Raw genomic sequence first — 22,668 nt, 5'->3', positions numbered from 1 at the left:
AATGCATGGTTGGCCGTTGATCAAGTTTCTTTAGGAATTGGGTTCTTTTTCCTCTTACATAGTAAGTTCTTCCCAGTTACCAAATATATAAAATGTGTAATAAGGAAGCTTAAGTATGCTGAGCAGGGATTATTTCAAGGATGCATCGGAAACACATTTCATAGAGTGGCATTTGGTGCAGTCAGACACTACTTAAGGGGGCCTGCACTCTCGATTCCACTTTCTGCCACTGCAGAGGCTGGGAGGCGGCAAGTGACGGCTCAGGTGGTTGGGTGCAGACCTTGGGTTGAATTCCTGGCCCCTGACTTCAGCCTGGCACAGCCCCAATTTTGCATGTCCCTTTCAAGAAGTTTACCACAGTGCAGACAAAAACAACCAGATTTGTTAAAGGTCACCATTTAGCATGTGTTAAGTTTTATAAATGGCCAAAAAACTTCCAGAAAACATCCATAGAACCAACAATGTATTTTATTATACACCTTAGATTTATACATTTCATATATGCTTTTAAAGCTTCAATTAACAATTCAGTACAAAATAAAAAAATTTATATGTGCAGCAGTGGTTCTCAGGCACTGAATTGGGGAGATTGGAGCAAGTCTTTCCCTAGCACACAGTGAACATGAGTGGAATGCTTCCTCGACCTAGCTGCCTTTCTGATTGGATCTCAGTACAGTCAACAGCTTTAATAGGTATGATATTGCTAACTGGAAACAATGCTATTGAAAGTATAACTTGCAGTTTCTTCACGCCTTTAAGACCTCAATGATTACTTTTCTCCACTAGAGCTCCAAGATCATCCGATGAAAACATTGTCCATAACCACCTGGAGCAGCTGCCTAAGAACCACTGCCCAGGGCTATTCAATGTCCTCCGGCCTCACCGGATGAGGTAATGGGATGATGGATTTCTTCTCCGTGTCCCTGGAAAGTGCTTTCCTCATATCTGTCAGGAAGCAAAGATTAATGTAAGCAGCCAGATTCTAAATTCAAAGTGTAGAGCTAGAATTCTTAGACAGTCTTGTCTCCTGTCCCCTACTTTCTGAAAGATAATTGAGACTCCCAATTGCAAGTAAATCAGATGCCAACAAACGCCCAGTATTGGGCTCAGCATACAAATGTTCTAAACACCATGCCTGTAACACAGTAAGACAACAATCGACAGAAATTAACCACTGATCAGTTAATAAAACTGCCATTAGGTTCACAAAGGTTGGTTAGCTATTAAGATCAAATATTCTTTGAACTGTTCAATTACTTCAGTAAGTTTAAATCTGCTGAATGAATGTAGTGTTTCCACCATAGAAGAGAACCTAGGCAGGCGCCGCCACACTGGGTTCTATCCCGGTCGGGGCGCCGGATTCTGTCCCGGTTGCCCCTCTTTCAGGCCAGCTCTCTGCTGTGGCCCAGGAGTGCAGTGGAGGATGGCCGAAGTGCTTGGGCCCTGCACCCCAGGGGAGACCAGAAGAGGCACCTGGCTCCTGCCTTCGGATCAGCACAGTGCACTGGCTGTGGCGGCCATTGGAGGATGAACTAACGGCAAAAGGAAGACCTTTCTGTCTCTCTCTCACTGTCCACTCTGCCTGTCAAAAAAAAAAAAAAAAGAACCTACCGTAGGCGTCCTCGTCAGGTTCCCCATTGCTGGCTGAATAATACTCTATGACGGTCCTGTAGACACTGTAGCCCAGCTGCTTATACATATTCACTGCAACTTGGTTAGATACTCTCACAAAGAGGTCAACAAAAAATCCACCCTTTCTTTAAAAAGAAAAAGAAAATGTTAGAATGAGGTGACTGCTTTTGTTACCAAAAAATCTAAATATGTGGTTTTCTAAAAAAAAAAATTTCAAAACAGCATTTTTTTTTAATGTTTCTAGTACCTGGCTTTAAAAATACTATGTATTTTATGTCACAGTAATTGATGTGTTCATCTTAAAGATTTGATGTGGCATACTGTGTGACATTATGAAACAAATGGCTGTGGCCCTAAAGCCCTTAGGTCTCCCACTGGTTGGTCACCCAGAGTGACTACACCATTATCTCCTTACTTTTTACCTATTGTTAGTTTCCCCTGTTTAGAAGTCTGATTCCATTTATATAAAATTCTCAAATACTTGTGACTTTTCTTAGGTGACTTTAGCATCCCATTGTATGAATATACAAGCTATCCAGGTCATACTGACAAAAATCTCCAGTTTTGTGCTGCGTGTCTCACGGTATAGTATCTAAGGTCTCTAGTGAAGGGTCGTTGCTGTGTCAGAGGAGGGTGCACCTTTTCAACTTGCATAGTGCTACACTTTCCAGCCTGTGTCTAGCAACTTAGGTCCACAGCCAAGCCTCTCTGTATCTTGGTGTGATGTAAATATGCATGTTTGATTACTAATGGGGCTGAATGTATTTTTGTTTAATGGCCATTTGGATTCTCCTATATAGTTCTCATTGATTTTTCCCCAGCTGTAGTTCTCTATATATTCTAGGTATTCAACATTGTATAGTGTTTCTGAAAAATTATCTTTTAAGAAGCTGGTTTCCTACATGAAACACTCTGCACTATTATACTCAAAAGGCTTTTTAGTTTTGCTCTTTACATCTAGGTTTCTAATCTGGAATTCTGCAACCTGGGACAATGTTTTTTCCCATATAGATGGATATGGAATTGTCTCGCCACCTTTACCTGAGTGTAGAGCACTGATTTGTACTGCTTCTGAGGTATGTCAAAATCCATGCATTACTGGGTCTGTTTCTCAGTCTGGACCATTGTAATATACATTCTTGCTCTCATTACAGATAATGAGAATGACAAATGTTCCAGAAATCTTGTCTTACTTTTGTCTGAGTTTCACGATCAGCCTAATTAACAAGTCCCACAAAAAATAATTAGCAAATTGCAAACTGACCATTTCTGTAATATCCTCTGATCCATGGAGATAACCTATCTCTCCAATTAGTTAAGCACTTGAGTTTTTATAAATCTCAGAGGTCTTCCACAGCTTATATTAGATGTTTAACTATGTGTTCTTTTTTAGTGTCACACAAATGGCACCTCTTTCTATAAAGATTTTTGTACTGCTTTTGTATTTAGTAACTTTGTAGATTCTTGTGGATTTCCTCTCTTTGTAACAGTTGAGTTTCCTCCCAAACCTCAGATGCTTACATCTCTCGCTTTCCTATGCTGTCTTGGATTTGCAGCTGATTACTGAAGAGAGCACAGCTGCAGTCATCCCCTTGTCACTGGTTTCTTCAAGTCCATGAACATGGAAGGTTACAGATGTTGGGATGCGTGCCCAGTTCCATGAACTTCCTGAATACCTGGTATTTCCTGCAGTTGTTCTGCAGATAGACATGGTCTCTGCTCACAGACCTTTCCTAATTCACAATTTTTATCCAGAAGTGAATACTGGCTTTTATCAGGTTTACTCAAAGAAAACAACCTTGCATTGAACTCTATATATTTATATGTAAGTGAAACCATTTTGCAAATGATTTTTCTGGGATATTTTCAACTAAGGAGTAAGATTTTGTTAAGGCATTTTTATGTAAAGTTCTTAAATGAGAAGCTGCAGCTTCCTCTGTGAAAAGACTTTTAAATTCTCAAGGGTCAGCTTGCAGCTAAGAATTGTTTTTGAGACTGAAAAGTTGTTACATAACACAGGCCTTAGACAGCCTGCAGCCTAATACAGGGGTACTTCAAGGAGTCCACGGGAAATGTAATAAAAGAAATTTTGGTACAAAACATTTTTGAAAACCCCTCATGTATTTGCTCTCTCTCTGAGCCAGAAAGTTTGTTCTATGCTTTAGCCAATTTTTCTATTAGAAAGAAGCATCTGTCTCACTGGGTACAAAAGATGCTTAACTGGTCATCTTGATGGTTTGAGTCACTAATATGCAGGGATCCCTTTTCACTCTAGAAACTGTCACCCAACTGGAATATAAATATTATAATGGAAGTATGCCAACTTTGTTTTGGTCAGAACATGCATGGTTTTTCTTTCAGTGTTTCATCTTTACTGTACATGGAATCCAGTTCTTTGTCCTTAACCAGATACAGCCATCCTCTTAGTTTGTTAATTTCCTTTTTTGCCTTTGATTTTTATCATTTTCTCCTCATTTGTTTGGAAATGATATATAGATGTATACTACTATTTCTAATGTATATACACTTACAAACATGTACCTATGTTTATATACATATTTTATGTATGTACGTACAGCCATACCTATACAAATAAAGCTTATAACAAGGGCTTAGACCTGGGAAGGGACCTTAGTGGTTTTCTACTGAGGAAGAGACTATCCTGTAACTACATTAATTCCCAAGTGCAAGGTCACATCTGCTGTGAACCCATTTTCTAACTCCCTGTGGACATAGGTAGTTTCCTCCCTTCCTTGCTGAGCGGTCTTACTGTTCCTATTCTGTGACTGAGGGAAGTGAGGTGGGGTTTGAGGCCCTGCTGTAGGCCTACCAGCTGTGTAACTGGTGGCATCCACAACTGGCTCTCGGCAGTGTGTTTGCCACTGTGGCCCGTGTTCCTGTATGCTCTGTTAACTGTACTGAGATGCCAAGGGCAACACTATTAAATCCAACAATTAAGTGGAAATTATGCCATAAGAGTCCTTTTCTGCTACACTTTTAGGCACTGACTGGCCAATCTGATACCTGTATCTCTCACCTCTTCTAAATAAGCCTCCATTTAAAATACTGTGTAACACTGGTGGTGTTAACAGGTCTGTCTCAAACAGTGCCATAATACTGGCAATTCCTGGAGGATGGTGTAACAAGTTGTGCTGCTGGATCCCACATAAGCACTGGTTCGAGTCCCAGCTGCTCCATCTCCCTGCTAATGCACAGGGGAAAGCAGAAAATGGCCCAAGTGCTTGGGCCCCGTCACCCATGTGAGAGCCCCAGAAGAAGCTTCTGGCTTCATTCCAGTGCAGCTCCAGCCATTTTGGGGAGTGAACCAGTGAATGGAAGCTCTCTCCCTCTCAAAATCTAGTTCCTAAACTATACTGAGGCACTGCAGAATAGTTTACATGTCAGAAACTGACAAACCACCAGTCAGCAGTATATGACATTTTTTTTAATGAAGCTGGATTTCTGGCAGTTGCTAAGATTAAAACACTAGTGCCTTTTGAACATCCATATAATGGGTCTGTCAGTGAAGTGTTAATCATTAAAGTCAAGGCTCAACATGTACATACATCTTACTAGATTACCATAGTTCAAAATGAAAAATGTTTTTCAAAAGGCTACTGAACTGTTAGGCTGTAAATAGTCCTAAGCAATTATATCTCAAGTGCTAAAGTGTCGCTCCCCCTCTTCGTGGAGGAACGACACAGGACCCTGTGCTGTTCTTTTGTCTGCTCGGCCCTTCCCGGGTTTGCTGCTGGTTCTTCCCGGGTTGGCTACTGTCCCTTCCACCTCCGTGGAAGGGCAGTTCCCCCTGCCACATTCCCCACTTCCGCAGGGGAGCGGCACACCGCCGGCCGGCTCTCTCGGGGGCTGCACAGGTGTTCCTTCAGCTAGATGTTCCCCTTAGATGTTCCTGGTGCATGCCGTCTCTCTCCTCCTTTATAGTCCTCCTCTGCCAATCCCAACTCGGCTGCCCACACGCCGAGTACGCTGCTCTCCTCCAATCAGGAGCAAGTCCTACAGTTTATTGGCTGAACTGGAGGCAGCTGTGTAGAAGCTGTTTTCTTCTCTCCCAGCACCATATTGTGGGAGAGCAGATGCATAGAATAAGTCTTAATTCCAGTAACAGTCTAGTCCGGGTTGCTCCCCACACTAAAGTATTTTCTTTTGGCCTAGGAACACTGAAAACACTGCCCTTGGCATCTCAGTACAGTTAACAGAGCATACAGGAACACGGGCCACAGTGGCAAACACACTGCCGAGAGCCAGTTGTGGACGCCACCAGTTACACAGCTGGTAGGCCTACAGCAGGGCCTCAAACCCCACCTCACTTCCCTCAGTCACAGAATAGGAACAGTAAGACCACTCTGAACAGCACAGAGTTGTGAGGACCACACTGCCGAGAGCCAGTTGTGGACGCCACCAGTTACACAGCTGGTAGGCCTACAGCAGGGCCTCAAACCCCACCTCACTTCCCTCAGTCACAGAATAGGAACAGTAAGACCACTCTGAACAGCACAGAGTTGTGAGGACCACAGGAGGCTGAAGATGCAATCCCTGTAAATCACAAAGCATGATAGTCGGTCAGCCCCAGGGAAGAATCACAATGATCCAGGTTTAAAGATCACTAGTATACTGAAGAAAACAGTACCTCACCTTTCTGAAATCTCCTCTAGTAGCTCCATAAGTTTAGCAGCCAAACCAAGGCGGCGAAATTCTGGGGCCACAGAGAGCGCTGTGACGTGCCCGTGCCATTCTTCCCTAGCTACTGAGCCTTCGGCTTTACCCATAACTGCCAAGACAACAAAAATACATTCAGTAGATACACTGGTTTACATATAAACACATAATTACTGTTGGCACAGTTCTATTGCAAAGGAAACTAAGATAAACACTTAAGCACTATCTGAGGTCATCCAATTAATGGTTATTAATGCTTTCATTTACCTGTAAATGCACTGCTATGTATCTACAGCCAGGATCAATATAAGTTGAAAGAAATGATGTATTACGAACAAACTCTGAACAAAAGCCTAGAGTATGTATTTTTTCAAAGCTCTGCATCTCATGTGGGTGTCTATACATGACAGTTACTTCACAGCTCCAACTTCTTGTAATACTGTCTATGAAGACGCCACGATCCCTGCATTATGTACCAAATATACCAGGTAGTAATTAAACACATACAGAATAAAAGCTCCAAGGCGACTGAGGCTATGTGTCCGGTTCTGTCGTATCTCCTACACCTACCACAATGCCTAAAATAGCCAGAAGTTCAATAAACTGAAACAATGATTATCTAATCCTGCAGTCTCAATCAAGTTGAAACCTATGACGATCTTAACTACTTCTGAAAAAAGTATCAATGGCGTGATACTTACTATAACCCATTAATTCTCCACCAGGTGCCTCTGCAACAATGAAATACTCTGGCCAGTGGGCGAGGTACTGTAGGTAAAAAGGAATCCCATACTAGAATCCTGTTAAGGAGTGTGAAAAATAACAGGCAGGAAAAGGTTCTTCATTAGAGGATATTTTGAGAAAAGACTCCTGTAAAGTATATTGCAGGGCTGGCACTGTAGTGTAGCGGTTAAAGCCTCCACCTGCAGTGCCGGCATCTCATATGGGCGCTGGGCCTGGTCCCAGCTGCTCCACTTCCCATCCAGCTCTCTGCTGTGGCCTGGGAAAGCAGTGGAAGATGGCCCAAGTTCTTGGGTCACTGTACTCGCATGGGAGACCTGGAAGAAGCTCCTGGCTTTGGATCAGTGCAGCCAATTCCCTGGGGAGTGAACTAGCAGATGGAAGCCCTCTCTCTGCCGTTCCTTCTCTAACTCTTTCAAATAGAATTAAAAAAAAAAAAAAAAAAAGATGGCCAAGGTGCTTGGGACCCTGCACCATGCTGGAGACCCGAAAGAAGCTCCTGACTTTGGATCAGCCCAGCTCTGGCCCCTGTGACCATCTGGGGAGTGAACCAGCGGACAGAAGACCTCTGGTAACTCTGCCTTTCAAATAAATAAATCTTCCTTTAAAAAAAAAGTGGAGGGGAAAAAAGTGAGAATATCAATGAAATGAAATGAAAAGCTGAAAGCTGCTTCTTGAAAAAAAAAGTATATTGCTTGTTACTTTATCCCCAGATCTACATATGTATGGTTTCTGTCTGATCACTGCATGAAATATTTATGGTAGCATGGAGTTTTAACCCAATTATCTAGACCTATAACCTCACATATATTATAGGGACAGTATCCTGTAATGGAAAGCAGAGAACCAGAACTCCAGAGTTCTCCTACGGTCCACTTGCTGTATCAACCTCTGCACTGTACTTTCATCACCTGTGCTCACTGCCTCCTCTTAGGACTATGAATGCCATGTTCCAAACTTACCCTGGGAGCACAGGGCGTCTGGCCCAGCAGTTTGGAACTTCAATTCAAGTTTATAACAGTGCGTGGATTTAAATCCTGGCTCCACTCCCCATTCCAGCTTTCTGCTCATGTACACGCTGGTTGGCAGCAGGGGCTGGTTCAACCTCCCACCCACGGGGGGAGACCCAGCTTCAGTTCCTGGCTTCTGGTTTGCCCAGGCCCAGCCTCAGTTGTTGTGGATATATGGGTAGTGAACCAGTGGATTGGAGACCTGTCTCAAACTTAAAAAAAAAAAAAAAAGTGGCCTTAAGTCCTCCAAGAGGCAACAGTTATCCGATTTTCCTGTCCACTGATTCAAATTCTCCATTTCTAAGAATGCAGATAAAAGCTTAAATAGGTATTTTGTCAATATAAATGCCTGAATAATTACGTTCGCTACTTAACTCTTCAACCCTGGGATGCCCTCACACATACTCATTCCTGCATTTCTTCCTAATGTAAGATTTCTAATGTGACTTCGTAAGAGGACACTGTCGGTCATGTGAGTTCCTAGAAAACTCGATTAGTGCTTTTCAAAAATCTCTGAGGCAGTTGTAATGTTGAGAACTCAGACATAACCCTTAACATGGCAGGCTGTTCTCCTGCCTCCTGCCACCTGCCCCCCTCTGGCTGCAGGAGGAGCCCATCAACCGTGAGGACCTATCATCTGGTCACTTTCAAATCCGGGCTCACCTGGATTATAAGGCATTTACTGTCAAGTTAAAAAAAATGGTTTTTGAACAGAAATATCTTTAATTAGTCATAATTTTTAAAATACAAAGGAAAACTGGATTTTTTTGCTTTGCTGTTCAACTTTGGATATGTAGTCCTGTTCCCACCTTCATCTCTGTAGTCAATTTTCTCTGCTACATAGCATTACTTTGCCTGCAGAGACAGTTTAAATATCTGTCTTGAGACCGTGGGTATCTAGATTATTCCAGTTGTTCAAAAACCTTAAGTCTTTCGTGAATAAAGCTTATTTCACTTTGCTTACTCTGTGTGAATGTTGCTCTGAAACTTTAATATTGTAACTCCCCTGAAATAAACAACTTCTCTAATGATGCAGCTCAGGGGTTAGCGAGCTTTTTATTGGAAGGGCCAGATGGGAAGTAGCCCAGACTTCGTGGAACATATGTTGTTTGCCGCAACTATTCAAAGCTGTGAAAGCCACAGACAACATGTAAGTTAATCAGCATGATGTGTCCCAATAAAATCCTATTTACACAAACAGGCAGCACACCAGATCTGCCAACCCTGACATCAGCTGCCTCTGCTGATTTTCAGCTTTCGGGAAAAAGAAATAGTAGCGCAGTTCCAAAGTGCCTGCCAGTGACGCTGTGGCAGTTAATAACGTTCCTAGCAACTTACGAGAATGTCCTATCACCTCACCAATCATCAGCATTGAATTTTATCATGTTGGCTCTATTCCTATGTCTCTGACTACTGAGACTGAACTCCAATATGTGCAGTAGCCTCCTATATGTGCTCTTCTGGGAACCCATCGTTACCAGGACCCTCTAATCCACCTGCCACAGATCACAACTAGGGAATCCAACTCTGGTGGTAGTGTTCTGTTCTGAAGATTTCTCTCCTTATTTGAAAGAGTTACACACAGAGACAGAGAAAGCAAACTTCCATCCACTGGTTCACTCCCCAGATGGCTGCCAACAGCCGGGGCTGGGTCAGGATGAAGCCAGGAGCTTCTCCCAGGTCTCCTACATAGATGGGTGCAGGGGCCCAAGCACTTGAGCCATCTTCTGCTGTTTTCTCGGGCACGTTAGCAGGGAGCTGGATTAGAAGCAAAGCAGCCAGGACCCAAAGAGGTGCCCATATGGGATGCCCAGCACCACAGGTGGCAGCTTTACCAACTGTGCCACAGTGCAGGCCCAACTTTGTGGTCTAAGCCACTGAAGCTGTGAGGCTTATCTGCTACTGCAGCATAACCCACTGTGTGCATCTTTGCCCACTCTCTTACCAAGAGAGTGACAAAGACAAATAACTGTTGCTCCAGATCCTTTATTCACACTTCTGTACTCCAGATGAGACTGGGTGTGTGGGGCAGGAGACAAGCACTGGTCCGTGAGACCCAGAAGGGCTCTGCGCTATTTCCCAATAGCATCCTTAAGAGGGAAGGCCACACCCTACTTCCCTCTGGTGATCCTTGGAAACGTGTGGGGGTGCTTTTGCTCCGGCAGCCATCGGGATCAGGAAGATCCAGGCCACCCTGGGGATGCCATCAGAGAGAAATGCGCCATCTGCAGACGTCCCTTGCTCTCTGTTGTGTACAGCTGCGCTGATCACCAAGGGAGGCGCCGGGGAGGGGGATTTGTATACTGTTACAGATTTATATGAGGTTATTATATCAACGGTTTGTCAGGCAGACTGAAGACAACTTCTGCTCTCATTTTTGTTTTAATTCCTTTCTATGTTGATTATGGTGTTTCCCCAAATACAAGCTTTATTATTTTTTTTGGTACTCAAGGCTGTTTTTTTTTTCCTTTTGTTTCTCCATTTTCATCTATTTAGTAAATTTTTTTTTAAAAAAGGATACAGTTTCTGTAAGTGGATCCAAATTACTAAAAGAAACAAGAAAAATGTTAATAGTAAGCAGTATTTACAAAAACCAGTCTAGATAAGCATGCTAAACATAATATTATCACCAGGGGGAAAAAAAAGTGCTTAACCTGCAACTTTAAAACCAACTTGAGGGGTGAGGAAAACTCAACTAGTGATGGCCACGATGAGCCGTCACAGCAGCTAGAGCTGCCCATAAATTTCCATTTAACTGCCACGTCCTTACATGCTAATCTACAGTTAGCAGGTCTACATCCGGGTCTTCCATCCTCTAAGAGACAACGACTTGTTAGTGGAACTGGGGACTGTCCAGGCAGGTTCCTCCCACAGACAGAAGGTTCCAGATGGTCACTGCAGCTGCCCACCCCAAGGATCCTCCCTGCCTCTGGGGCCTTCCCTGGAAGATCTTCCTTGGTCCGTGACTCCGCCTGTACAGTGGGTGCTCCCGCCTCGCAGTCTCTGCTCCCCATTCCTACATCACCACCATTCCTCCATTCTCTCAGACTCTTAACACACCCCTCACCCCCAAATCAACACTCTTAAAACCCATCTCCTCCATCCCCAAACGGCTCGCCCTCTGCTCTTCAGTTACTGGACCCGCCACTGTGCCAGACACAGAACCAGCTCTTTGGAGCTCTGCCTCTTCCCATTTCTGGTCGGATTCTTCTCTGGGCCCTTCGACAATGCCAGACACACACCACTTCTTTAGTCCGGCCGCTCTAACTTTTCAGTGTCAGAACGTTATGTGCAAAAATTAATGAGTGCCCCCCAAAACACTGTTTATGTGAGCTCTTTTAATATTTAAAAATTGTTATTAAGAATAATAAATCAATTACATATCAACATGAATAACTTCACCAAAAAAAATTTTTTTTAACAATTTTGGTTTTTAACAATTTGTCAAGTCCAGAAGACAGCTGGATTCTCGAGCAGTTCGTGTGCTTGCTGCTCCTGCATCTTCAATGTCCCTTTCCTAGAAGTGTGTAAACACGACGCACACAGCAGCAGCGGCGTGGGGCACAGCCCCCCCCCGCCACCTGAAACGCTCTCGTCACTCAGCCCCCCACATCCCACCTCACCTGTGGGCCACGCTGCAGTCCTGGATGGCCAAGGGAGCCACGCTCCATCATGGACATCACCCAGCTTCCCAGTCACCTAGGTAGTCACGACCTCCCATCCCCCAATTCTCTCTCTAGTCCAGGCCTAAACTTGACCCCTCCTCCTGGGTGTCCCCTCACATGCCCACAGTCCACTGCAGCCACGCGGGTCACTGCTGCCCGTACAGCTCCCCTGCCCCTGCATGCACGGGACTCACCCACTCCTTCTGGTCCGTCTGCATTGACGCCTTCCCTGGACACCCAGTGCAAAGCTCAATGCCCACTCCCTTCCAGGGTCCCTTCTTCCCTCTGCGCAACACTACGTTTTACATGTTGTATTTACTGCTTCCCTTCTAAAATGCATGTTCCATAGAGACACCAGTGTTCTTCTGTTTTGTTCACTGCATCTCTATACTGGCCGACAGTAGGCACTCAAATACTTTCCCCAAAGTCCGTGTTTGTTAGGTGAACTGCAGCGTTCTACAGGCGCTGCTTCAAGTCTTCCTCGGACACTAATTTCAGTGACTCTGAGTTTCCCACCACAACGCCCTAATCCACGCAACAGGAGCCAGCGGGGAGGAAGTGAGGGTCTCCCGCGGGCCTATGACGGAGACCTGAACAAAGAGAATGATCTCGGAAGCCCCACGTTGGGCTCTGCTGTGGTTTCCTTCCACGTTACCTGTGTCACGTCACACCCTGCCACCCCTTCCCGCAGCGCCAAGCTGCACCCTGTCCGCTCGCTCCCAGGCTGCCCCTCCCAAACACAAGCTCTTTTCAGGCCACCACCTGTGTGCTGCTGCCCGGGCCAACTCCTCTGCTCCGCTCTCAGTCAGAGCTGCTGCTGGGAACGAAGTTAGCCCCCAAAGCCGCAGTTCTCAGCCAAGCATTTGCAGTTCCAAAATATCCCTTGTGACCAGGGACCAACTCTTTAAGAACCACCTGCCCCTTTGATCGGATGCCTTCATCACTGGGTGTGTGATTCCCGCTGACTGTTACGGCTGGTAAGCTCCTGCAGACCAGTACTGCTGTAGCAGGAATGCTTAACAATGTTGCATCCGAAAGAATACAATAAACACTTTGATTTTGTGGTGCAGCCACTTAAACCCAGCTGCTTCGCTTCTGATCCAGCTCCCTGCTAGTGCACCTGGCAGATGGAAGATAGCACTCTCTGTCTCTCCCTCTAACTCTGCCTTTCAAATAAGTGAATAGATTTTTTTAAAGGTTTATTTTTTTATTTGAGAGGCAGAGTTACAGATAGAGAGGAAGAGTCAGAGAGAGAGGGAGGTCTTCCATGCCCTGGTTGCCTCCCCAAATGGCCACAATGGCGAAGCCAGGAACTTCTTCCAGGTCTCCCACGTGGGTGTAGGAGCCCAAGGACTTGGGCCATCTTCTACTGCTTTCCCAGGCCATAGCAGAGAGCTGGATCGGAAATGGAGCAGCTGGGTCTCAAACCAGTGCCCATAAGGGATGCCGGCGCCACAGGATGCTTAACCTACTACGTACACCAAGGCGCCAACCCCCAATAATCTTTTGAAAACAGTATTCTGACTTTGTGATTCTTTGAAAAAAAAAAAAAAACAGGGCTACCAGGATTAATTGCTGACTCCACCCACTCCCATCTCAGGGCCGGCTCACCTGCACGCCGGGGTTCACTCATTCACAGAATGCGATGACAGACAGCACGTCTCAGGGTAGCGGGACTTAAACGGGTTATCACAGGAGCACTCAGAACAGGTGCAGGGGCGGCGAGCGCGCAGTGCGAGCCTCCTGGGCTGGGCTGCGGTCAGGGCTTACAGAGGAGTCTCCCCACGAGGCCGAGTGGACGCCGAGCCGTGTCACCCTGCTCTCCCGGGCTGCTCTGTCCCAGGAACCACATCCGCATTCGCACCGACCGCGCACCTCTCCGCCCTTCGGCGCTGCTCCTGGCTACCTCGTCCCCAAGTCCCCTTGACCCGGGACCTGCTGCCCCGCAAGTCAGACACGGCACGGGGGCCAGGACGGCGAAACGGGACAATAAAGTCAACTTTCCCAACTGCCCGGTCAACTCCAAAATAAACAGTGCCTGCGAGTCACGGGGCCTGCCTGGTCTCCGCACCCCGCGCAAATGCCCGCTCATCGGGCTGTACAGGAGAGAAGGGGGACGAGGCCGCTGCTCCGGGCTGCTCAGCCACAGCAGCCGGGCGCGAGCGGCGGCCGCCCGGGCACCCAGCCCGCAGGCTCCCGCGGCCCCAGAGCTGCCTCGCTCGCGACCCGGGCCCTCCACGAGCCAGCTAGCGGCGGGCGCCCCGCAGCCGCGCCCCCCCCGAGCACGCAGCGCCCGGGGCCTCGGCCAAGATCGCAGCCCCGGGCCCACCCGGCCTCCGACACCGCGGCCCCCGGGGCTGCGCCCGGCCAGCAGCGGGCGGCCCAGGACGCGCCGCACTCACATGTTGTTGAAGCGGAAGAGGTCGTCGCAGGTGAAAGCCCGGAGCGTGGTCATGTTGCCGCCGCCACCCCAACTCCTGCCGAAACCGGCTGGCTTCGACCCTGCGCCCGCTCCACCGGAAAGCACCCCGCGCACGGCCACGGCGGGTCAACGGAGGGGAACTGCTTCCGGGTCACGAGTCTCTCGGCCACACTGCGAAGACACAGCGCTCTCTGGCGGCCGACGTCTGGTATTACCGGGACATTCCTTTAACGTCGCGGGCAGCGGGTCATGGCTAACAGTATAGGCAACACAGGTGTAGAGACTCAGACGGAAGCAGAGCCACCTGCTTGGAAGATTCTTTTCCCTCACCCTCTCTCTAGATAACCAGTGGAGTGGTCTTGGCGGACAGAAATCAAATAACTCATCCAGGTGAAACCGGCACTGCAAGACACTCAGGTCTCCAACTCCCCTGGGTCCCAAGCTGCACCACGTGGAGCCAACTTACTAACCAGACAGGAGGCACAGGCTTAGCAGGAGGATGAGAACCCAGGTGGTTGAGAAAAAGGAGCCTCCCCACCCCCAATCACAAGGACCTTCCGAGGCCCAAGCTGAGTTCTAGGTGTGGTTTCCAACCCCAACAATGCATGAGCATAAATCAGGTGTAGCAATAGTCCCGGAGAGCCCCAAGTTCAGGTCCACAGGTAGCACAAACGTGACCACTGCCTGCCACATGTTTAAAAAGAGGCTTTAAAAAATATTTATTTATTTATTTGAAAGGCAGAGTTTCCGAGAGGCAGAGAGAGAGCTCTTCCATCCAATGGTTCACTCCCCAGATGGTCACAACGGCCAGAGCTGTGCTGATCGGAAGCCAGGAGCCAGGAGCTTCCTCTGGGTCTCCTGTGTGGGTGCAAGGGCCCAAGGACTTGGGCCATCTTCTACTGTTTTCCCAGGCCATAGCAGAGAGCCGGATTGGAAGTGGAGCAGCTGGGACTCAAACCAGCACCCATCAGGGATGCTGGCACTGCAGGCAGCAGCTTTACTGGCTATGCTACAGCGCCGGCCCAAAGATTATTTATTTATTTGAGAGGTAGAGCTCCAGAGAGAGGGAGAGACAGAGAGAGAGATCTTCCATCCACTGGTTCACTCCTTCAAAAGGCTGCAATGGCTGGGGCTGGGTGGGTTCATCTGAAGCCAGGAGTTTCTTCCGGGTCTTCCAGGTGCAGGGGCTCAAGCACTTGGGCCATCCTCCACTGCTTTCTGAGGCACATTAGCAGGGAGCTGGATCAGAAGTGGAGCAGCCAGGACTCAACCCAGTGCCCATGCTGGCATCTCCGGTGGCAGATTTCCCTGATCACCACAGCGGCAGTCTCGCTGGTGGCTTTCTGTACAAACTGAACATGGAACTACCAGTCAAGTCTCACTCCTGGGCATTTATCCCAGAGAAGAGAAAGCTACGTTCACACGAAAACCCATACAGTCCTGGGTAAGCAGCGTCAGAAGCTTGGGCGCCATATTTCAGGCATAGGACTGTCTGGAAAAGGCAGAGTTACAGGGAGAGAGAACAGAAGGGTGATGGCCTGGGGCTGGGTTAGGGGAGCACACAGAGACTGATGCAGGGGTGGGAAGGGAGGTAGAGGGGAGATACATTAAGCAGGGGTGGCTTCCTGACCCGATGTGTCCCGTGTCTGTCCAAGCGCCCGGACTGCAAACTACAAGGAGGGAATTTTACTGCCTGTCAGTTCTACCTGAATCAACCTGACTTTAAAACAAAAAGAATCGAGCCGGCGCCGTGGCTCACTAGGCTAATCCTCCACCTTGCAGCGCCAGCACACCGGGTTCTAGTCCCGGTCGGGGCGCCGGATTCTGTCCCGGTTGCCCCTCTTCCAGGCCAGCTCTCTGCTATGGCCAGGGAGTGCAGTGGAGGATGGCCCAGGTGCTTGGGCCCTGCACCCCATGGGAGACCAGGAAAAGCACCTGGATCCTGGCTCCTGCCATCGGATCAGCGCGGTGCGCCAGCTGCAGCGGCGGCCATTGGAGGGTGAACCAACGGCAAAGGAAGACCTTTCTCTCTGTCTCTCTCTCTCACTGTCCACTCTGCCTGTCAAAAAAAAAAAAAAAAAAATCGGTTCAGCTTTCTCCCACGCAGCCGTCATCATTTCAACAAATTTATTTTAAAAATCACCAATTGCATGAAACCCCTTAGGACTCCCGGGGAGTTGGGCTTCTGGAACATTCTGTGATTGATTTCCATTTCAGTGCACTCGATTTTGTTTTCAACACACAGACACGGTGGCCTGGCTGTACAACTTCCCTACATTAAAAAGATGATTCATGGAGGTTTTTATTTACCATTTCACGCGGGGTAATGCCTTTGACTGCTTAGCTGGAAAAAACCTGCAAGCTCCGATCACATTTAATCACGGAGCACTTTGCTGCTCATTGAAAGAAAACACCATGTGCTCTCTGCAGAGTGCTGACCCAGATTCAGAGCCGTCGCTGCAAAACTCCACAGTCAAACCAAGCAAACAGCTTGCTGTTCACCTGCCACTACTCTGCAGTTTCTCCTGCAGATTATGTGGAGGGACTGGGCACACCGTTGATACACATTTTGATAAATCCCAGGCTACACGAATGAAATAAGCCAGCATGGATGCTTGTGCTTTTATTTAAAAAAAAAAAAACAACTATTTTTTATAAAATATTGACTGGACAGGATAGATGCATTGGTCCTGACCATAGATATAATAAGCATCTATTTCCAGTTTTGCTAACATGCATTAAACAGATGTAATTTTAAAACTGCACAGAGGTTTGAATTAGATAGGGCAAGCTGCACACATCTGTTCTCTACATAAAGAGAAGTTTAAAAGAACAGAAGAGGAGACAATAGCCCAAGAAATGGCCAGATTTGGCTAGGATTCTCAGGTAACAGACAGAAGGCAGAAAGTCAAGTGAGGCAGGCAGAAAGATGAATGGGATCCAAGGCCACGGACTCCTGCTGCAGAACGCTGGGAGGCTCGGGAATTAGACACAGCAGGTGGACTGCAGGCAGGGTCAGGAGCCCAGAGCCTTCCTCCAGCCAGGGAGGCCAGCAGGGTGCACCGCTCTGGCCTTCACTGGCTGTTCTGAAGACACTGAATACTTCACACCTTGGTCACCACCAAGCACGTTTTACTAAGTCTGTCTGGGTAGGTGTTGGGCCCGCTGGTAAAGGTGCCTACACTGGGACTGGTGCTGTGGTGTAGCGGGTAAAGCTGCTTCCTGCAGTGCCGGCATCCCATATGGGCATGGTTTGAGTCCTGGCTGCTCCTCTTCCAACCCAGCTCTCTGCTATGGCCTGGGAAAGCAGTGGAGGATGGCCCAAGTGCTTGGGCCCCTGCACCCGTGTGGGAGACCTGGAAGAAGCTCCTGGCTCCTGGCTTCGGATCAGTGCAGCTCTGGCTGTTGCAGCCAATTGTGGAGTGAACCAGCGGATGGAAGACTTCTCTCTCTCTCTGCCTCTGCCTCTCAGCCTCTGCCTTTCAAATAAATTAATTAATTTAAAAAAAAAGAAAAAAGAAAAAATAAATTAAAATCAGCAAAGCTAGGAGACCCATGGCTGTTGCTAACAAAGGAAATATTAGTCCTGGGATAGGAAAAAACATTTTAAAAAAATAATAAGATGCCTAGATCCCACATCAGAGTGAGCAGGCTCCATTCCCATTCGGCTGCCCACTAATACTCACCCTGGGAGGCAGTGGAGATGGCTCAGGTACCTGGGTTCCTGCCTCTCTTCTGGGAGACCAACTTCCAGCTTCCAGCCTGGCCCTGTCCCAGCTGTTATGGGCTTTTGGAAAGTAAACCGATGGATGGGTATTCACTCTCTCTCTCTCTCTACCTCTCAAAAAAATTTTTTTAATCTTTATTTTTCAAGATTGATGGGTAAAACAGCCCTATAATTAATATGACTCAGGAAGTAGAATGACTTCACAAGGAAGTTGGCTGTCCTTTAAGAAAATTAAAAAGCTCATAAACTTCTTGTATTGTGCGCACTGTGGCTAATTAATGACATGGACAACACGCCCATAGAATTAATCAGCATGTACATACAAGTACACATATGTGTGTACATATATGTGCAAGCGGCTGGCCTCACACACGCACACATGCAGACACACACATGCAGACACATGCACACATGCAGACACACGCACATGCAGACACATGCACACATGCAGACACACGCACACATAGAAGCAGTGACCCAGGCAGCACCTGACTCAGCAGCTGCCTGTCCTCACGCAGGCAGCACAGGTAGAAGACAATCAACATGGCTTCATTTGCATTCATCCACCCCTCTTCTCATTTCCAGAACCTTCTCCCCACGCCCTTCAGACCCCTTTTGCTGTCAGATCAAGACTGTGAGGGACACGTCCGAGTCACAAGGTCTCCCTGACATCTGCATTTTCAGTCCTTTGCGTGTACCATAGGAGCTTCTGTACACGACCCTGTGCCTACTGCCGGGAATCCTCGGAGTCTTTGCTGTTCCCTCCAGGTGGTGAAGAGCAGCCAGCCATGACGCTGGTTCCTTTGCATCAGCTGCACAAACACCAGTGCCCCGAACACGCCCCGGGCTGGTGCTGCTTGCCCAAACCACAGCTCCCATGAATCATCTGCGGATTTGCTCAAATGCAGACGCTGGCGCGACAGGTCTCAGAGGAGCTGGAGATTTCTGCAAGCCTCCAGCAGATGGGAAGCTTGGCCCACAGACTGTAGCGTCAGCAGCAAACCCTCAGCTCTGTTAAAGGAGGTCTTGCAACTTGCCGAGTGCTATATTTTCATGTGCCCGACAGAATCAGACACTTCCCCGGGTCCTAGCTGGTCACCGACAGACTTCCTTCCAATCGGCTGAGATGTCTTAGCGCTTGGTCATCCTAGGGAGTCTGTTCCACACACGATTACACATCAACAGGCTGCAGAGAGGAGGAGAGGACCTGGCATTGTGACACAGCAGGTTAAGCTGCTGCCTGCGATGCCGGCATCCCATTTGACTTCCGGTTCGAATCCCAGCTGCTCCACTTCCCACCGGGGCTCCTGCTAATGTCACTGGGAAAGCAGCAGAAGATGGCCCACGTGTATGGGCCCCTGCACTTATGTAGGAGACCTGGATGGAGTTCCAAGCTCCTGGCTTCAGCCTGACCCAGCCCCAGCCATTGCCACCACTTGGGGGGTGAACCAGTGGATGGAAAAACCCATGCTTCCATATGGGATGGTTTTGTCGCAGGCAGCCCCTCTATAAACCCTTTTTTTCTTTTAAGCTGCCTACTAGAAAATTTAAAATGACCTGTGTGTCTGGTTTCACGTTTTTACTGGACAGTGTATGCTCCTCCGCCAGCCCAGTAAGGCTGAGTGTGCGTGCAGGTGGCTAGAAGTTAGTGACTGCACATGAGAGCGCCCCCTGCTGGGTGCATTTCAATCCGGAGACCTGTACTTTGATCTGCCACAGGGCTCTCAGCCTGGCTTTCACAGAAGTGGTTTGGAGGTGTAAATGAATGTGGCTGCCTGCCTGTCACTCACAGACTTCCTGAGCTCCTGGACAGCCCTGGCCCTGGGGGTTTTCAAGGTGCAACCCCAAGTGAGACCTGCCAATCCGGAAGGTGGCCCTTGACCATCCCACATCTCCTCCTGGGCCACCCACCCCTGGGCCTCGGGCTCCAACCCTGCCACCTCCACCCCATTTAGTGGCAGTGACAAATAAGGCCTGCTATTGTAGTTTTTTCAAATGTTCAAAGGCACTACTACTTAGATTCACGTGAACAAAATAACATTCCACATTTGCTTAGAGAGACTCGAAATCCAGGCCAATTTGGACAGAAGAGTTGATTGCAATCAAGACAAGAAGCTGGCATTGTGGTTTAGCGGGTTAAGCAGCTGCCTGCATCCCTCACGGGTCAAGTGCTGACTGCTCTGTTTGTGTTTCAGCTTCCTATAAGGCATCTTAGGTGGCAGCAGAGGGTGGCTCAAGTGCTGGGGTCCCTGCCACACAGATGGGAAACCCAGACAGAGTTTCTAGCCCCTGGCTTCCGCCAGGCTCAGGCCTGGCTGTTACAGCCATTTGGGGGAGTGAACCAGCAGATGGAAGATCTCTTTCTCTCTTTCTTACTCTTTCTTCCAAGTAGTTGAAAATAAAGGAACATGGTGGGGGCGGGGGTGGGGAAAGAAGGAGCCCTCAGACCCCCAACTGCAATATGCAATGGAAGATTTTCTTTGGGGATTTCTGGGGAAAGACACCGATCACCCCTTTATTGAGAGTTCAGGCTCACCCAGATCTTTCCTGAATAGGTTTTAAAACATTTCCCAATTCCTGATTTCCAAGGAATGTCAGTGTTAACAGAGAGGGAGAGAGGGAGAGAGAGAGGTCTTCCAACCATTGGTTCACTTCCCAAATGATCACAACACCTGGAGCTGGGCCCATCCGAAACCAGGAGCCAGGTACCAAGTGCCATCTTGGGCCATCTTCCACTGCTATCCGAAGCCATTAGCAGGGAGTTGGAACAGAAGAGGAGCAGCCAGGACATGAATCAGCACCCAAAGGGGAGGCTGGAGCTGCAGGCAGAGGCTTAGCCTACTACTATGTCACAGAGCTAGCTCCTATTTTTTCTAATTTTGATGTTGCAGGTGGTGGCTTAACCTGTTGTTCCACAATGCAGGCCCCTATTATTTATTTGAAAGGCAGAGTTAGAGAAACAGAGAAAGGGGTGGGGGTGGGGGTGGGATCTTCCATCTGCTGGTTCATTCCCTGGCTGAAAAGCCAGGACCCTGGAAATTCATCCAGGTCTCCATGTGGGTGCAGGGGCCCAGGCACTCGGGCCATCTTTTGCTGCTTTCTCAGGCGTATTAACAGGAAGCTGGATCAGCTGTGGAGCAGCTGGGCCTCCAACAGATTCCCATATGGGATGCTGGCCTCATGGCACCAGCCCCCAGGACAGACTTCAAAAACTTCATGGAAAATGTGTATCAAGAAAAAAATTCTGCATAGATTGCAACAATTTTTTACACCAAAATAAACTTAGATTTTTATTCCATTTCCCATGAACTTGTTGAAATACCCTCAAGTGGCTAGCACTGTGGCATAGTGGCTAAAGCTATCATGCCAGCATCCCATATGGGCATCAGTACCGGTCCTGGTTGCTACACTTCCAATCCAGCTCCCTGCAAATGTGCTGGAAAAGCAGCGGAAAATGGCTCAAGTGCTTGGGCCCCTGCACCCTCACGGGAGATCCAGATGAAGCTCCTGGCTTCAACCTGCCCTAGCCCTAGTCATTGTGGCCATTTGGTGAGTGAACCAGGAGATGGACGATATCTCTCTTTCTCTCTCTCCCTTTTTCAGTAACTCTTTGAAATAAATAGAAATAAATCTTTTGAAAAAGTACCTTTCACTACTGTGCTCTCCAGAATCTGTCCTGGGCCATTCCTTGCAGGCTTCTGGAGCGAAACCAGGCGACGGGTTGGAAATCAGGGTGCTCACTCAGTTCAATTTTCCTGCCATAGAGGGTGGGAGCTAGGAGGGAGGGGCAGCAGCCACACTTGTGAATGGGGCTCCTGGCCTTTAAGCCCTGGAGATCTAAAGTGTTAACTTCCACATGACATCCTGACGGGAATGGCCTCTATTTCTGTGTCCGGGGTTGGGGGACAGTTGGCAATGCACAAAACATCAAAAGCACAGATCCCCTTCCTCTGGCCAGCATGCGACTTTTCAGGCATATTTTTCGAGGTGGAAATGCCTTTTCGGCTCCCCCACCCAGCTGGGTATTTTTACTCCCCTGTGATTCCGCTGGAGTCTGCTTCCTGGCAATTTGGGAAGTGAGAAATGCCAGCGTCGGGAGAAAAATGCAGACCCGTGTCATGTTGTAACGCCGGCAGGCAGGGAGGACTGCCCCATGGCAAGCCCAGCGCCTGTCTTGTGATGTCTCCTCCTGCTCGCACCGACTTCTCTGTGCTCCGTCTCCCGGGAGTCTCTTAGGCAGCTGTTGGTTGACACGGCTCGCAGCCCACAGCAGCCTGGATTCTGAGCACCAGGAAGGCGTGCGATGCTCTCCATCGCGGGCATGGGGAGGACGAGTGGGTGGGTTGAGCTGGGTGGAGCCCACGCAGCCCTCCCTCTAATCTCTGCGCATCGGCCCTGCTTCCAAGTTAGAAACCCTTCGAAATGTGTGTTTTTCCCTTCACAAGGATCAAGCACTTTTTAATGCCGGGCGTGGTTCCAAATACGGGGAATAGAGCAGGCAAGACCAAGCCTGGCTGCTCTGCTGATTTTGCAACCACCCTGAACTCTCGGCAAGGACATTGCTGAGGTTGCTTAAGGACAGGGCGGGGCCATCTTGCAGGGCCCTGGCCGGCTTCTGCCTTCACATTCAATGTGATCTCCCCGAGCTTTCTTAACTGTGCCCTGCATCTGTGTGAGCTTTTCTGTTTACCCAACTTCAAGCCATGGGTTTCAGATTTGTACGACACAGTGTGGTGCCTGATTGTATTCCATTCAACTCAACTCAAAACAAAACAAAAACACCAGACAACCAGA

General features: G+C 48.3%; 1 protein-coding gene across 5 annotated transcripts; it reads right to left on the bottom strand.

The window, feature by feature from the left end:
- Positions 1-450: 450 nt before the first annotated feature.
- Positions 451-14,261, bottom strand: NAA20 (N-alpha-acetyltransferase 20, NatB catalytic subunit). Of its 5 annotated transcripts, none has more exons than XM_089308231.1 (6): positions 14,128-14,261; positions 10,582-10,606; positions 7,011-7,109; positions 6,286-6,421; positions 1,612-1,757; positions 451-945 (listed from the first exon to the last, which is right to left on the bottom strand). In XM_089308231.1, exons 3-6 carry the CDS (start codon positions 7,018-7,020, stop codon positions 860-862), a joined length of 378 nt encoding a protein of 125 aa, XP_089164357.1. In that variant the 5' UTR covers positions 7,021-7,109; positions 10,582-10,606; positions 14,128-14,261; the 3' UTR covers positions 451-859. The 5 variants fall into 5 exon arrangements, with proteins under 5 accessions (XP_089164357.1, XP_002710991.1, XP_089164355.1 ...); XM_002710945.6 differs by having other exon boundaries at positions 7,011-7,101; XM_089308229.1 differs by lacking the exon at positions 14,128-14,261 and adding an exon at positions 13,337-13,559 and having other exon boundaries at positions 7,011-7,101.
- Between the last annotated feature and the right edge of the window lie 8,407 nt (positions 14,262-22,668).

Source organism: Oryctolagus cuniculus, chromosome 11, assembly GCF_051225735.1.
Source record: "Oryctolagus cuniculus isolate XC-2025 breed Fujian yellow rabbit chromosome 11, ASM5122573v1, whole genome shotgun sequence".
Classification (NCBI taxonomy): domain Eukaryota; kingdom Metazoa; phylum Chordata; class Mammalia; order Lagomorpha; family Leporidae; genus Oryctolagus; species Oryctolagus cuniculus.
This window is presented reverse-complemented; position numbering and strand designations above follow the sequence as displayed.